Consider the following 17,651-nt stretch of genomic DNA (forward strand, 5'->3'; position numbering starts at 1 on the left):
TTTTTTTTGTCAGAGGTTGCAACACGAGCAGAGGTGGATGGTTTGGCTTGATACACGACTCGTTACCAGAGGGCAGCCTTCTTTTCCTCTGTACTGTCCTAATTAGTGTGAATCTGCCCACACAAATAGCCCACAAGGATAGGGTTTTTCATTGTTCTCTGTCCTACATCAGTGCAGCTATTATAAATGGTAATGTTCCTGGCTTGCATCATCATAAACATCAAAGTTAGGAAATGCTCAGTTTCCTTTTATCCTTTACCAAGCAAGCTTGAGCTTCTTTACTGGCAAAGTAGGTGATGAATAGCTGACCACTAACAAAGTGATTAATCAGCCAGAAGGCATTCTCATCTCTACTTGCTTTGCCATTCAATTATATGGCCACCTTAACTAGACTGAGTTGATACTCTAGTTGTTTTAGAAGATTGCTGACTGTAGTTTGCTGACCCATATAATATTTAAAATAAATCATGATCACTGTGCACTTACTGATCTAGAGATGAATGGTTTTCAATGATAAAATGGCAGCTAGATATCCAATCCTAACTGGAGGTAACACAGACTTAAATACAGTTGGTTATTTAGAAGATTCATCATGAAGCATTATTAAAAACAAAACCCTCATCCTCAGAAATTCAGAACGACAGAAGAGGCAGTAAGTTCCCTTACTTAATGATTCACTAGAACTACCATTAACTACTGCTGCATGAGTAAATATTGAAATATATGTTTTCTGGCCTTAACCAATTCCTGTCCCAAGATTTTATCTAAGAATGCAAGACTAATATTATCCAGGTCTGAATATGTCCCTGAGGGAAAAAAAAAAAAGGAAAAAGGGACTTCATCTTTTTCAGACTCAGCTCTAAGTAAGCCTTAGGTCGGAAGACACCCCACTTATCTTGGCTGAGTTTTATGAAATGAATCATTTCTAAAAGTGTGTTTCTAGCTGCTGTAGTTGCAGCAATAACCTCCCAAAGGTGAAATGAGTAACAGATGTAGTAATGTCCGCAGCCACCCTTGGGACAATGACTCTGAGGAGTGAACTCCTCTGTCTCATGTTAGTCCAATGAGAGTCGAGTCCAGCCCTCAGATATGTGACTTCAGTGAGCAACAAACAGGTTTGGACAAGTACAGCTCCTTGAAACTGGGAGCTGCTGTGGGGGAAAGAGATCACAGATGCAGGAATAAGGAAACAGCAAAGACAGAAGAGAACAAGGGGAAAGGAAGTGGAGTCAGTAGTGCTCTGAGGCTCCCTGAACAGAGAAGGTCATGATTAGACAGTAAATTCAAACTAATTGCCACGTAGCCCCTGCCCATCAGCAAATACTAGTGGACATCAACAAGCTGCTGATTCAGAGATCAGGAGGGGGAACTGGGGAGCTGAGAACCCAAGGCTATAGCAGGGACTCTTTCTAATGTGGCAGGTTTGGTGTCCTGACACTGAATGGTCACACCTTGAGGGATAGGTAACCCTTCCCTCTTTCTGCCTGCTGAAGGACCTCCACTCGTCTGGGGTCAGACACAATTCTTAAAAATGAAATGTCATTAGCAAAATACTTCTAGTTTCATCTGTAATTTTGAATGCAAATTAGAAGACACAAGTGAAAATGGGTTGCCTAACCAAAGCTCTTCCTCAATTTTCTAACTCAATTTTTGGTTTAGAGGGTATTCACTTAATGTAGAAGAAAGGCAGTCAGCTAATCAGATCAAGTATCCTGGCAACATCCCAGATTCAAATGTTCCTCTGGCTATAGCATGGATTTTGAGATAAGAAACAAACATTTCCACAAATTGCTGACACAAAGAAAGGACAATCCAGCAAGTCCTGAAGAAAAAAACTTCATCTACCCTTGAAAAGGTTTATTACTAAAATAAAGCTTTCAATATTAAAATACCTGTGGTATCTTTATACTACTGCAAGGGATGGTTCTGCTGTTCTCAAGAGTCGTGACAGCTGATTTAAAGTGTATTGCACACACTTTCCATACAATTAGAGTTTAAGATAACATTAGAGGGAATAGTATTGTCTAATATTAGTGTACTTGTCAAGCACATTTCCAAACTAATTGATACTGCATGTTCAGCTCATTGTATCACTAATGTTAGACAACATTTCCATTTTCTTGAATTGCAGGTCCCCTTTACTAAAAGCCATTTTAGCTGAAGTAACTGATCTGAGTAATTCCAGCTCTAGGCAGGCATCCAGATGTTTGTAACTTCCATTAATCAGCCTGAAGAGGCTGAAGCTGATCTATGGCTCCACACTGCACACACAGTAGACATTTTTAATAACTGCTGACCTGCAGTTCAGCTCCTTGCTAGATGGGTCATGGTTGAAGTGCTGATACAGTTCTGCAGATCAAGTGATTTCACAAGGTCTTGAAAGCACTGAGATGTCACAATCTGGTGCACACTTTCTCTAGCTGGTATAAACTCAACTGGACATCCCTAGGGGAGCCTCCAACTTCCCAAATATATTGTAGACTGCAAAAAAATTAAACTGAACCTTTTCTTGCCATCAGTTTATAGTCTCTTGTACTGCTCAGGTCTGTCTATGCATTGCCCACAGTCCCTCTGTTCAGGGTTGTCACACTGGCTTCTCATGTGATGGTGAGGTGCTGATGTGTCAATCCTTATCAGGAACTTGTGAGTCTTGCAGGGCAACTTTTGTATTTTCCCAACTTAATCTGGAAACTCATGGCTAGATTAACAATGTTTGTGAGATCTGTCTTGATTTTTGCACTGTATTCCTTAAAGAGACTCCATGACCACCACTGAACACAATCTGAAAACTACAACTAGGTATTATGTCAGTTGATGCTTTTTTTTATTATTATTTCTGCAAATACTTGTGTGAATACAAACTGGGCTGAGGTGGGCTGAGGAATGCTGAGGTTATGATATGCATGACTTTTTTGCTTAGGTTTAAGATAGAGATCTATCTTTCTAGGATTTCTGAGGAAAAAAAAATTACATCACGCTGGTGTTACACACACACACTTCCCAGAATCCCAGCCTGGTTGAGGTTGGAAGTGGCCTTTGAGAGGCATCTTCTCCAACAGCCCTGCTCCAGCACAGGCACCCGGGGCAGGCTGCTCTGGACACGTCTTGGTATTTTGGTACATATCATGTCTGTACAGGATGCACCCATGTGCACCATCTATATGTGTCATATAGATATATACGTACATTTCTAAAAGTTTTTGTTAGAAAGCTCCAGTTCAGCAAAAATGGATCAGATTTCCAAGCCTACTGCCAGTTTTCTTGGTGAGAAGTACTCACTTAGAACACTGGGACTACAATTAATTTTAATATAACATCGTATTCCAATACCTGAAGGGAACTTACAAGGAAGATGGGGCAAGACTATCCGTCAAGAGTATGTAGTAACAAGACAATGGGGAATGGGTTCAAATTGTAAGAGGGTAGGTTTAGATTAGATACTAGAAAACAATTTTTACTGTGAGGATAGTGAGGCAGTGGAGCAGATTCCCAGTTAAGCTGTGGATGCTCCATCCCTGCAGGTGTTCAAGGCCAGGTTGGCTGGGGCTTTGATCAACGTGATCTAGTGGAAATTATGGTTGCTCAACGTAGGGGCTTGGAACTAGATGATCTTTAAGGCCCCCTCCAACCCAAACCATTCAAGGGGTTCTGTGTTGCTAAGTCACAAGTTATTTTCCTCGAATGAATTTTCCCAAGTCTTACTGTTGTAATGAATCTGGCATAATGAGACTTTCATATTTGTGCACTTATGCCCGAAGTCACTCCACTTTACACCCCCCGTGACGGACCGCACTACTGAGCCAGCAGCTGGCAAAGGCGCCGGAGTCTCCCCAGCCAGGGGCACCCAGTGCCGGCTCTCTCAGCGGCGGTTTCAGAGCAATGAGGGCGGCAGACCCGGCCCTGTGCAGGGGGCACCCAGTGCCGGTTCCTTCAGCGCTGGTTACAGAGCCATGACGGCCGCAGATTCGGCAGGGTAGGGGGCACCCAGTGCCGGTTCCTTCAGCGCTGGTTACAGAGCCATGACGGCCGCAGATTCGGCAGGGTAGGGGGCACCCAGTGCCGGTTCCTTCAGCGCTGGTTATAGAGCCATGACGGCCGCAGATTCGGCAGGGTAGGGGGCACCCAGTGCCGGTTCCTTCAGCGCTGGTTACAGAGCCATGACGGCCGCAGATTCGGCAGGGTAGGGGGCACCCAGTGCCGGTTCCTTCAGCGCTAGTTACAGAGCCATGACGGCCGCAGATTCGGCAGGGTAGGGGGCACCCAGTGCCGGTTCTTTCAGCGCTGGTTACAGAGCCATGACGGCCGCAGATTCGGCTCCGAGCAGCCCCAGCCGAGCGCTGCGGCGCGGGGCGGGCGCTCCCCGCGCATGCGGCCTCTCCGCGCCGGGCGGGGCTGTGGGGCCGGGCCGAGGCTTCCGCCGGGGCCGGGCCCGTGTCCGGCCGGTGCCGGGGCGATGCCCGGAGCGGGGCCCGGGGCGGCGGCGCGGGGCCGCGGGCGCTGAGCGGGCGGGAGCATGGCCGAGGCGCTGCGCCCGGAGCCGCCGGGCGGGCCCGAGTCGGAGGCCGAGCTGTCGCAGCGGCTCGCCCGCACCAAGGCCCGCTCGTACGGCAGCACGGCGAGCGTGGCCGCGCCGCTGGCCGAGCGCTACGTGGAGCACCGGCTGAGCGCCGGGGACACGCTGCAGGGCATCGCCCTCAAGTACGGCGTCACGGTAAGGGAGCACCGCCGGCGGGGCCGGGAACGGCGCTTAGAGCTGGAGGCTGGCCTGGGTTGGAAGAGACCTTAAAGATCATGCAGTTCCACATGCCCTGCTGTGGGCAGGGACGCCTTCCGCTATCCCAGGTTGCCGGGAGCTCCATCCAGCCCTTGAACACCTCCAGGGATGCGGCAGCCCCAGCTCCCGTGGGCAGGCACCGCCTGCACAGCCTGACGGCAGCACCCCGGACAGCGTGTCGGGCCCAGAGCCGCCAGATGACAGCGAGAAGTTGTCCCATAGGGCATTTCCTACACACAGTGGGCAAGAAACGCTGTGGGCACGGCGTTAGTTTTAGTTTCGGTGTTTAAAATGCTGACATCAGAAGTTACGGCCTGCCCGGAGGGGTCAGCACGCAGCGCTGGTGGCCAAGGGCTGGAGCTGGCACTGACATGGGCTGGGCCTGGGGAAAGGACACACACCTGCTCCCCCCCAGTAAACCTGTACTCACACAGCTGTTCATCACTACACTCACCTCAGGTTAAAAAAGAAAATCAGTGTCATTAAACTTATCCTGAAAAGAACCATTATTTTGTGCTCGATGCACAGGCTGTGACAACAAGAAAGAATTTTTTTCAGTAGCTTCGGGGCTAAACATTCTTCTGTTGTGATCTGCCTACCAGCCCAGAGGTGAGGCACACATATCACTGATTTGAAAGTGTTGCTGCTTTTCTGCTCACTTTCTAGGGAGAAAGAAAGTTTATTTCTGTAAAAAATACTGAAAGGTTTATGCCAGCCTAGGACATGCAGGGTCCAATAAAGTCTACCAGCAGGCCCTTCTGCCACCATTCCAGATGGAGCAGAACTCACTTACCCTGCCTCATTCCCACTTATGTGGGACCCATATTCCCATGTGCAGCTTCAGTAGTCCCAACACAGGAAATTGCTCAAGGCTGAGCAGCTGATGAGCTTGGCACTGGTCGAGTCATTGCCACTTTGACATCAGCTGCAAACAGCACCTTCCAGTTGGGCTCTTTCTAGAAGAGCTACAGTGTAGTCCCAAACCACTAGGTTCTGACTGGAGTGGCTTCTTCTCTTGGTCTGCAAGATCTGCTAAAGTCTTCCATCACCTTCAACAGAATTCAGCCTTCATTGTGAAAAGGGTTGAAAGTATTTATCTTCTCTTTTGAAGGATTACACCACTTCTGACTGATTCTTGTTGCAGCAGGGTTAATGACACTGATCCATGTTAAACTTTTGCTCACTTAGAGGGCAAAGCAGCTCACTGGATGTTAGATTTTTTTTTTGCTTGTTTTTTGCAGGACTTTCCATACAAAGTCTCTGGCCTAAATGTTTTAGCCATGTTACTCTTCTTCAGAAGTGTGTTTGCCCACTCCAATAAATGAAAAATACAATCAAATCACTAAAATAGTAGTTTTCTAGAAAAAAGGCATTTCTAAGCAATTTACAACTCCCTTTCAGCTGAAGTGAAGTTGTGAATAAAACCTGTACAAACAGCTTTAAGTTGTGAACCATAAACTTTGTTTATTAAATGAGTTTGATAAGCTTTTGCTGTGCTAATAATGTGAAATATTTATGTTGGGGCTTTTTCCCAATATATCATTGGTTATTTGATTTAGTAAGTATTCTGCTTAAGAAGCCAGAGATGCATCATTATAGACTGCAGTTGAGAGAGGTTAGACTGACATGAAATGCCCCTCAGAGCAATGACAAATTCAGCAAAATCAGCCATTGTGTTTCTGTTTTAATGCGTTTCAGCCCAGGGTAGGAATGTATGCAAACACATTTGCTTTTAGCAAAATGCAGACTGTAATGTGTTCACACAATGACAAGGACTGACTCCCCCTAAAGAGTCCACTGTTTGTTTCCTGCATCGTGTATTCTTGGCTGGAAGTGAGACTTGTAATGGAAACATCAGAATTATCTTTGGCTGCCATTGCCTCCAGTATTACTGGTTTTAGAAGGTTCCCCTGTGGTTTTCCTCACTGGGAGTTGCTTTGTAGCCGGAGGCATCCTGTCCAGTGCCTGCCTTTGCATGACTTGGTATAGAGAGTTCAAGACAGATAAAAATCCCATGCTGGGGGAGAAGGATCATTGTGGTTTGTTTGGTCTCATCCTCTGCCTTCACCCCCTCCCCCAGATACTGCCTATTAATCTTTACAACTTGCTTTTGTTGTATTTTCCTTTTGAGTAAATGAACACTGGGAATTCACCTTTGTGGTTCAGCCAATCTATGGTTCAGTCCAAGTGCTGTATCCCTTTTGAGGGGAGAAGGATGAGGACTATATTTCATTGTCAGTAGAAGTAGTTTTGATTAATTAGTTCAGCACCAGTTTACAGCTTCAGTTAAAATATTAAGCATGTGCAGAAGCTCTTGCTCTTTCACTGTGATAGATTTGTTGCTAATGGGCATTACTTCAGTCTTTCTAGCACTAAAAGAGAACTCCTGTTAAATCCTGCTCACCATACTCCTCTGAATGTACAGAGTTACACTGAGTTGTAGGAGTTGCACATACAAAGTAACCTGCTCAGGACTGAGGGATGTTCTTTTTAGAATCAAGTACTTTCTTCTTCATTATTGCTCAGTGCAGAGGTACAGACTTCCAAATGCTATGAAGTAGTATTTTAGGAAGAAATAACCAGAGGTAGAGATACAGTGAAATAGGAGAGAGAATAGCAGTGCAGTGCATTATTTATCAGCTATTGAAGCATCACCTTCCAACTCCCCTGCAGTAGGATCTCAGTTTTCAGCTTCTGTATTGTATTTTTACAGAAAAGCTCCAGCTAGTATTTTAAACTGTTTTTATACCCACCAAGACAGACAACCTATAGAGATTTTAACAATTGACATTTACACTGGGGCCATTAGAAGTCTCATGACTGAGTCAGGTAAAGCTTCCTTTATGTCCTTCAGGTGGTGCTCAGCTCGGGAGAGAACTTGCACCCTTATACTCTTTGAGCCTTACTAAAAATGGTTTCCAGCTTTAGGAGCTGGAAGAGTAGTGATCTTTTACTTGAGACACTGGATATTAGTTCTTCAGTTTTTAAATGGGATTATTAAATCTAAGCCAAATTTCACCAATTTAGCCATCTGCATCAACAGGTTGAATCTTCACGGTGGCTTTATCCCCCTTGTTCGGATTCTGCATAATTTTTACCAGAGAGTTCACCTACAGGAGCTGCCAGCAGTTCTGAGCCTTATTCTAATATAAATCCAGATCAACAGTACTTTTGTGATGGAATTTTTGTTCTTTGGCAGGCTGTTCCTGTGAGCCTGCATGGAGGCTGCAAGACTGTTCAAGGAAAGCATCTTTTAGGTAGTGCAAGACTTTGGAAAAAGCAGTATTGTGCACATAAAGCTAGGATGTTAGCAAGGCTGAAACAGAATATGCACTCTGAAATCTCTTTGAATGCAAACAAACTCTTTCCTGAAATAATTGCTGCTGCAAAGAAAGTATAGATTTATTTTAACCAAAGGTTGTATACTGCTTCAGAAAGTTAGTGCTTTATACTTTGCCAAAACCTAATAACTTATATCTTTTCTATCTTTTTCAGATGGAACAAATAAAGAGGGCAAATAAACTGTTCACTAATGACTGTATATTTCTGAGGAAAACCCTGAATATTCCAGTTATATCAGAGAAACCATTACTGTTCAATGGACTTAATTCACTGGAGTCTCCTGAGAACGAAACTGTTGACAGCTCCCCTTCTTGTGATGAAGGACTAGTGGCAGTTCAGGAAGAAAGTAGTTCTTCTCCCAGTCCTCAAGAGCCTGACAATCAGCCCACTGCACCAGAAGAATTATCTGCCAAAGATTTCCTACAGAGATTGGACTTGCAGATTAAGTTATCCAAACAAGCAGCCAGAAAACTAAAAGATGACAGTGTCAGGTAAATGCCACTTTTGGTGTTAAGCAACTTAATCTCACCCTAGGGTCACCTAAGATGGCCCCTCTTTGTGGGGTCTCAGACAGCATCTGTGGCTTTTGTTTGTCAGCAGCAAGTGCCTGCTATCCTCATGCACCAGATACATTCAGAGCACAGCATTAGCAGGTGCCTTGCTATAGCAGTTAGAAAGGCTGCCTCACAACTGATTGTTTAAAAATACAAATACTATTCCATAAAAACCAGAAGGCCAGGATTCTCCAAGATGTCTTGCTGTGTAGGCAACTATTTAAGCGAAACCATAGTTTTTGGTAGAGTGCTAAGCAAAGGCCTATGAGGAAGCTGACTGTACAGCAAGGCATGATTCTGTTTTTCTTCTGTCCCAAATTGCCTCATTGTGTAAATATTCTCCATGATGTAGTTTCAGTTAAGCTTTCCTATCTCCTTTCCCTATGCAGTCCCCCACTTTGTGGGTCTGCCTAGGCAGACTTCATCTTTTCTTCAGTATTTCCACAGCCAGGAGCTCTCACATATTTACTCATAGAAAAAGCAGTTCTTTCTGACCTTTGTGCCACAATAGGGGCACATATGCCCCCACATATGTAGGTATCCTGTGGCAAGTACAGAAAGACTCAGAACAAGAGAGGGCTTCAGTAGTGTTTGTTTTCCATGTCCGTGGGACAAGCTTCCTCAGCTTGTTCACAATCAAGTCTCTTGGGCTGGCTGGCTGCCCGTTTATTCCCTGCAGAAATCCCCTCAATGCTGAGGTGGTCTTTCTCACAATAAAAGGTATGACTGCACGGGACTGGTACTGCTGCTCTTACCAGAGAGCTGGAGACAAGTTGTGCCTGCAGATATATGCTTTGCTTTTGCAAATTTGTTCAATGCAAAACTTCACCCACTATCTTGGTTCACTTCACACCTGCTGATTTTGAGGGCAAGCAGAAGGTAACTTTTCAGGACCAAATTTATTGAGGATGGAATTGCATAATTTCTTTAAGAAATTATTTCACAACTTTAAAACTTTGTTCAGCAGACAAAAGTTTGAAGGAGAATAGTTTATTGTATTTAGCTATCGAACAAACCTCCCTTGGAGAAATATCCCCACATACAACTTTCCATTGCCAGGACACTGGTTTGGAGTCTCAGGGAAGGCTGGTATGCTTTCACATCTTGTTATCACGCTTGTCAGTTACTTTCTTTTGAATTGGTTGCATGAAAGGAAGATAGCTGTTGGAACTCAGAACCTTCTCTGTGCAAACTCATCCATTTCCACTGTTATATTTGAAGCAGTGTAGAGCACCCATCAAAATGTGCTGCCGCAGGCTTTTACATCATTAGATGTATGTACCTACCACAGATTAGAGTAGGTGTTGACCCAGCAGTTAAACTGCATAACAGGAAACCACAGTCCCTGCCAGAGGAAGGCAATTATTTTAGCATCGCTTCAACAAAATAACATACTAATTTAAAGAAGAAAATTTACTTAGACCTTGCTGCACCATGAGCAGAGCCAATACAGTGGAAGTGACACTGGACAAATAGTACACTGCTGCCACTAATACCCATTTCCTATACTGCTTCAGTTACAAATTGGGAAATGTAGACCTGGCACCAAGTCATCACCCAAGAAATAATGTATACAGGAGGATGAGTTATTTTCCCACCTCCTGTTCAGATTTAGCAAGTAATTCTGTTAATTATGCATACAACAGATTTCTATTGGTCAGAATATTACAGGAAGCATAAAGTACAGAGTTGCAGGCAGTCAGCTGAGCAGGATGTTGCCCAAAGCTTCTGAAGAGAAATAGCTTCCTGTGCATCCAATAGTCTTCATAATGTTCCCTTCTACATCACTACCCCTGTCTTTCAGTTATGGCTCACAAAAGCCATCCTTGCCTTGTGCTCTCCAAAACAGTTGGAAAGAACAGACCACTTTACAGTCTGGCAGGAAGGGGCAAAGGACCAAAGTCAATGTATACTCTGCAGAGAACAGGAGTAGAGAGAGACCATTGCCAAAAACCTCGGAGATACTTTTCAGCTGTGTACCATCAATGCTGTATCTGGGTCCACTCTGGAAGGTGGCAGCATTCCTTACTGTGCTCCAGCAGCTCCCCAGAAGGCACTTGTTCTCCTTCCTGCCCAGTCCTTTCGTGTCCCTTGCTTGGAGCAGGAAGCCTTTGGAAATTGGACAGCCATGTTCATAAACCAGCCTCATGAATATGCAAGTTTTCTATTCTTAGAGTGAGAACCATTTATGAAATTAGAGTGCAGTTTCCAGCTGCTCTGGCCTGTGTTCAGGTTGCCTTGTCAAGGCCTGTTCAGAATTTGATGTGCCAACACTGCTGAGTACTTCCGTGCCTGCTTGAGGGTAACAAAGGAGCACCTGGAGTTAATCCACTACCACCAAAAGGGACATTGGAACTCAAAAAACTGCAAGCAGAAGCAGACTATCAGTTCCTGAACTTAAAGAGCCATAACTTCTCACCATACCATAAGTCTGATTTGACAGATGGTGAGAACCACATCTACTAAATTGCTCTTTAGTCTCCTTTAAGTTGCCAAGAATGCATGTGCACACATGCACTGATTTGGATTAAACCACCCGTGGAAGTTTCATGGTCAGAAACTGCCCTGTGCTACAAAGGCAGCTTAGAGTGAATCACATTGTTTAATCAGAACTCTCGGAGTCACTCCCTTAAGTGCTCTTAAAGGAATAAAGTTTAGGTGGAAAAACTGGAGAGCACCTAGTTGCAGATTCAGAGTAGATATTAAACTATAATGGCTGTGCAAGCAGATGAGCATAAAAGGTTACAGAATGTGATCCACTCAGTATGTGCCAGCTGCCTTTCACTATTAGAGTTTATATAAGCACATGGCTAGATCTACATGCAATAGTACTTTTACTAGAGTTTCATTGAGCAAGAAATCATGAGTTAATGAATCATTAATCATGCATATTCACTCAAGATGCAGCTCAAGGCAATAAAGCCTTTTTGTTTTGAGCAATGTTCTTATAGTAGGGCAAAAGAAATGTAAAAGGATTAATACAGTTGTCTGTAGCATATGTTATTAACTCATGTATTTGTATATTAGGGAAGAATACTCATTATTAGTTTTATCCACACATGGAATAAAAGCAATTGTGATAGTTTGAGAAAATATAGTGGTGCTTCACCTGGCCCAAAATGTTGTTACACCAAAACTGAAAATGACTTTAGTGATGCTTTTTTTATCACATAGTTAAGGATGAGATAGTTGAACACCAGATGTCTAATGCAAGCTCTTTATGGAGTCCTTAAGACAGACTTAAACCATATACTGTGCTTCTGGAACAGGCCACATCTTTCTGCATTAGCCTTGGAGTGTCTAATTTTGAAAACCTTGTAACTGAACAGAGCCTCTCTAATCAGTGATGGTGATTCAAGCCAATATAACTGGTGTCAGCACAGGAATAGCACCCTGTACTGTCATCTGCTCGCTTGCTGAGGTGAAGCAGATGACCTGAACCTAGGAAAAATTATGGTCTTGAAGCCTTCAAAACTTGTAACTAATTGAGATCATCTGCCCAGTAATTTTTCACTCTGATTGACTATCAGTTGAGAAAAGTGATGCCTCAGTAAAGGAGGCTGTCTGTGGAGAATCCTTTCAGACATCCCAAAACTAACAACTCAGATTGCTGCCCTGTTTAATTGTGCTTTCTAGAAGCATCCAAGCATTTGAGTGTACTTGCTCCCAGTCAGGTGTCCTTGCTTTTACAGAAGTGGTTATTTGTGGCCTGATGCACACCACAGCTTGCAGGAGAATTCTTTCAGTTCCTGTAACCCACTGGGCAAAGTGGCGACAGCAAACGGGAAGAGACAGCACTGCAGGGTGTTGTAATGCTGTGCTGTTCCTTTTCCAGCCCCTGAAGGACAATGTTCCTGTGACTTACCACTTTGCTATTTTAAGCATCTTAAAAGTGAAGTAAATTGTTTGGTCATTAAACATAGACACACTGCCATGGTGGTGCTTGTGGGTCACAGACCAGAGCTACAACTATATAATTTTATTTCATATAAAGCTCAGCTTGTTTTTACGCCATCAGAATAGACTTGTACTTGCTATGTATGGTTCTAAGATCTGCATGAGTATTATTTCCTGGTGGTTACGCTGGTTTGGGGTAGTGTTGCAGACCTCCCAGAGCCTCCCAGGCACTGCAGCCTGGGACAGAAGAGCAGAAGCTGTTCCTGCTGAGCAGTTCCAAGCCTTGGTCAGAAGTGTACTTTGCACATTACACCAGTCACTGCCCTGCTTCAGTTCCAGCATAACAAGCTGCTTTACGGTTCTCATGTCCCTGGCCTGTAGAGAAGCCCCTCAAAGCTGGCCATAACCCCAGTGCTGGCCTCGTGCCCTCTGCTGTCAGCTGCCACCCATGTCCCAGTGCACCTTGCACAAGGGAGGTGGGGACAAACAGCCTGGACAGTGGGTTTGGGACTTGGATGTCTGAAGACCTGCTAATATAACATCATTCTTTCAGCTCTTCAGTTGTCTATATTCACCCATAATTAACTCATTTCAGTCCAGTGTTTGGCTGTTGCCATGTCAGGATGGATGGTATTCTTACAAGGCTTTCAAGAGGAATGACTGATAATCTGATTCTAGCAGCCTTTGATTAAAAGAAAGGTCTTTTTGTGTAACTCTGCCACATTTTATTCTCCTAAAACAGGAAACATAACAAAACTAAGTAGTACAAAGTAATTTCCAGTGTAGAGCATAGAAAGTAAGTTTCTCCCCCACTGGAGTCTAAGCTCTGAAAATAAAAAAGTTCTCCTTCATCCTCTCACAAACTAGCAGGAGATTGCTCTTTGCAGCTAAATCCTACACATGTGGCTACACCCATTGCTCCAGAGGGGCATATGTTGGAGCTCCAGAATGAACTTTTTGAAATACTTAGCTTTGGCCAAGTTGTTATGGTTGAATTTTACAGTCCTGCAGTCCAGTCTTACAAGCTTGGTATGTTGATAGGTTTCAATTCTGAAAAAAAGCTTGAAAATGTCTTGAGAGAATCTATAAGTAAAAGTGGTTTAGTACTTTTTCGACTAAACATGAGTTATTTGCTTTCTTATTTTACTGTAATGCCATGTATCATGGAAAGCTTCTGCAAATGATAGGTTATTAAAATTATAGTATTCCATGGCAGTTTTGGATGCAGAACTGGATATAATGAAGGACACTATTTAAATGTATACATACCATCTGCATCCTTGGTACTGGATTGGTAGCATCACTAATGTAAACACTAAAAATCAGTTCCCAGTACTACTGTAACCACACATCCCTGCAATAGCAACCAGTTTCATCCCAAACTTGTTTTTCTTCAAGTTTCTTTTTTTGGCAAGATTATTTTAAGCAAAAGACATATTGTGCCTTTGGCTTAAGATGAAAGTTTTGCTGGGAAGACAAGTGCAAGTTACTCTGCAGTTTGGTTAGTTTGTAGGGTTCTTCAATTCTGTTTTGGGGGGGTTATATGAAATTTAAATTGTAGATAAATAATCATGTTTATTAGGGAAAAGTCTTCATGGTTTTGATACTGAAATATTTACTTTTTTACCTAATACCACTATTAGACTCTTTGGATAACACTACCCTTGTCTGAAGATACTCAAAATATTAAAAGTACTCCTTTCACAGTGTAGCAGCTGTAAAGTCTTTCTGTTCTTACCAAAACACTGAACTTGGCAGCAGCTTTAAGGTTGGACTCTGAGGAACTAAACTTGGAAGCTACAGTAGTACAAAGCAATGACCTCTGGGGAACTTGGCATCCTTGATTCAGTACTGGATGCTGCACTGCAATAGGTTTATGTAACCCCCTCTTTTTAAAAGCAATTTTGTCAGGTAGACTGATTTTCCTGAGGATGTTTTAAAAGCAATGTTACTTTGCTTTATCCAGTTATTGTATTAACAATAGCACGTGGGAGCAATTGCTTTTTCCTAAGAAAATCCATGCGATCAGTCTCAGTGGGGATTGATGCAAGGGAAGTATACATCAGGAATAGCCTTGCAGCATCAGGACACAGATCCACCCACAGCTATGATGAACTGCTCCTGTTCTTGCTTCCTTTGGTCTCTCTGTCCCTCCCGCCATTCCATATGTTGAAACAAACCTCTAACTAAGCTTTACTTTTTAAAAAGAAGAAATTAAAAGCAACAGTGCAGGAACTCCAACAAGCCCTCAACCTTGTTTTCCTTTAAGTTTTTCTTATTGATTTGATCAAGAATACTTTTTAAAATACATTCTGATGTTGTTGAACTTACACAGCTTTACTTGATTTCAGCATTATGTTCTCGACATCTCAGGGACTCCAGAGGTGTGTAATTACAGTATAACACTGCAAATATTCCTGTTAGGCAAGGCTGGCATTGCCTATTTTGGTCCACTAGGAAAACTGGTCACCTGCAGTTTCATTACAGTTTTACTGTTGAGACGTGCTATGCTCCTGACCTGATGATTATGATCCTTTTCTTTTTAGAGATGAGGAGAATGAGGAAGGTCCCTATGCAACTTCTTCGTATCACCAGTAGAAGACAGATGTGATGGCCTGAAAACTTTCCATGAAATCAGTTCTTACAGAACTAAACAGTCAATAATTGAAAACCCAAGTCTTTTGGACTCATCCTCTTGATGTACTTAAAAGAAGTCATGAATGGGTAATTGCACTGAAATTATGACCTCTTCTGCCTTCCATAGGTTAATGTCCTTATGCTATATCAATAAAAAGTTTAAGCCTTCCAAAACTAGCAATGGCCTTTTTACCCCTTCTGTGCAAACTGTAGCATGGTAGCAACTATGAATCCCTGAGGTCACCTTTATGCAGGATGTTGATCTTTAGTAAAGATTTTGTAAATACTTGTTAAAGTGAAATTTGTTTTAAGTATTTAAAAATATTAAAGAAGTTTGCTTGTAAATGACAAACGATGAAAGTAATAGAAATTTACTTACTCTGCAAACATAGGCAAGTTTGCTGTGAAAGTTTTATCTACTTCAGGGCTGCAGAACTTGCCTGTGAACCTTGTGTGTGTCTGTGTGTGGTTTTGATGTATTCCTAGAAAGGGGAAATCAGCTTGTTTTGATTAGTTAAAGCCTTTTTGGTTTAAGAACTGTTTGCATATTGGATTTCTACTCATAAAAGGGACGAGTTATGCAAGAGGTTTTTTTGTGAGATATGACACTGGAATATCAGATGTGTGTTCTTGTGTGCAGTTAAATTTTGTGTGGTTTTAATTTAATAAAATACAAAAAATACTGATGTGTGTGTTCATAATGAAGTCAGCTTGGTTTTAGCCTGTTTTTTGGGAAGAATGGTTTGTCTGATTTCACCAGCTGTTAGATACTTATTTCAGGGTAAATAATGTCTTTACCCTTTCCATATAACTCACCCTCCTAAGTGAGACCTGCAAGAGCTATCTGCCCTAGCTGTGCAGTCTGTTAAGATGAATAAGAGGCACATTGGCAAGCCTTCCCTGTTCTGAGAAGAGGTGCTACTATTCAGGTCTGCAAGTGGACCCCATCTGAAGCTCAGGCAGAATGCAGCCTGCAATCACTGTTGCCCTGAAGTTAGGGTATTAGCAACTTTTTTTTAAATATCCTGTATTTTTTCCTCAAATATTCCATAAACTTCACAACACTCTTGTCATTAAAGATTTGCTAGCTTCCTACTGATCCCTACTGATCCCAACAGATGCAGTTTCCTATTGTTTAGCTCATCAGTATCACTCCCTTGAAGCAAAACCTTTCTGCAGTATGTTAAGAGGGAAACAATATGGAAAGTTTCATTAATTTACTAAAACCAGAAATAAGAATTCAAAGCTCAGCAGGAATTGGTATTTCCCTAGAGCTGGCAGGAACTCAGAGCCAGCAGGCTCATTCAAATCAACTCTAGCTTGTCCTAAAGAGAAGGTCTGCAGTGACACACAAATTAACAAGAACAGAAAAAGCTTAGAGTCGAGAAAAGGAAGTTCTGATTTTTCTTGAAGGGACCAGTGAATTAGTTTTAGGTCTTGCATCTTTCTTAAATTGGGATTGTATCTATTCCTTACACGATTATAACTTCTCTTGTTATTTAATTTCAGTTTAACATTACAAAGCCAGAATGAACTACTTTTCCAAAGGCAACCCTAGCTTCAAGCGCAGTTATATTTTATTATTCCAGAGAAAAATGTAATCCTTTTGTACCAAAGACCTGTATTTGTACCTGGTTGTGGTTCCCCCAGAGCTCCAGCATAACCAGGTCCGGGGTTCTTTGCTGAGCAGGTCAGAACAGCTCCCTGGCACAGGGGCACTGCACCTCCTGCCTCCCAGGCTGGGCTGGCCAGCTGCTGGGAAGCCACAATTCCATCGGGCCTTCCCAAGAGGGGCTGTGCCTGTGGGCTGCAGGACAAACAGGTCTGCACCTTCTTCCCTGACAGAAAGCTGCCATACAGGAGTCCAAGGGAGGAAGCAGCTCTGGCAGCCTGAACACACAGAGCCCATGGCTGCACACCCGTCCCCTCAGACAGCAGCGGGCCACATTGCAGATAGTGTATGATAATGTGCTGGTACCAGCCCCTGAGAACCCAGAGAACCCCTCCTCGCTGGACACCCCTCCACAGCCACACACAGCTGGCACTCGGTGTAGAACCCACAGGGACAGCCAAGGCACCTGTGCCACACAAGGATCCTCCCGCAGGGAGGAGCTCAGGGCCACCACTGCCCAGCACAAAGGCCACCTGCAAGAGCCCTGCCTTGCCACCGCCGTCCCAGAGCAGGGCCCTGCTCCTCTCCTGCTGCAGAGACCTTCCTCGTGGTACCCCAAAGGCTCAGGGCCAGGCAGAGAGGCCTCAACTCTTCCACTCCCTCTGCTTTGGCTCTTCCCAGCGTGTCAGCAGTCCGCCGCTCTGCCCTGCCCTGCCCTGGGGCCGGGCGCCGTCCGTGCCCGCTGGGCCTCGCCCTGTGCCGGGGCTCTGCGGAGCCTCGGGCACGGCTGAGCCCTGAGGAGCCCGGGCTGGCCGGGCCTCCACCTATGGGCACC

At 43.9% G+C, this 17,651-nt stretch overlaps 1 protein-coding gene across 1 annotated transcript; it reads left to right on the forward strand.

The window, feature by feature from the left end:
- The first annotated feature begins 4,402 nt into the window (after positions 1–4,402).
- LYSMD2 (LysM domain containing 2) lies at positions 4,403–15,905 on the forward strand. The gene is made up of 3 exons (XM_066196516.1): positions 4,403–4,711; positions 8,270–8,607; positions 15,114–15,905. The coding sequence occupies exons 1-3, from the start codon at positions 4,514–4,516 to the stop codon at positions 15,163–15,165; spliced, it is 588 nt and encodes a 195-aa protein (XP_066052613.1). The 5' UTR covers positions 4,403–4,513; the 3' UTR covers positions 15,166–15,905.
- Positions 15,906–17,651: the final 1,746 nt, after the last annotated feature.

This window comes from Chamaea fasciata, unplaced genomic scaffold (assembly GCF_029207755.1).
Source record: "Chamaea fasciata isolate MVZ Bird 193981 ecotype frontalis unplaced genomic scaffold, bChaFas1.0.hap1 SCAF_14, whole genome shotgun sequence".
Lineage (NCBI taxonomy): Eukaryota > Metazoa > Chordata > Aves > Passeriformes > Sylviidae > Chamaea > Chamaea fasciata.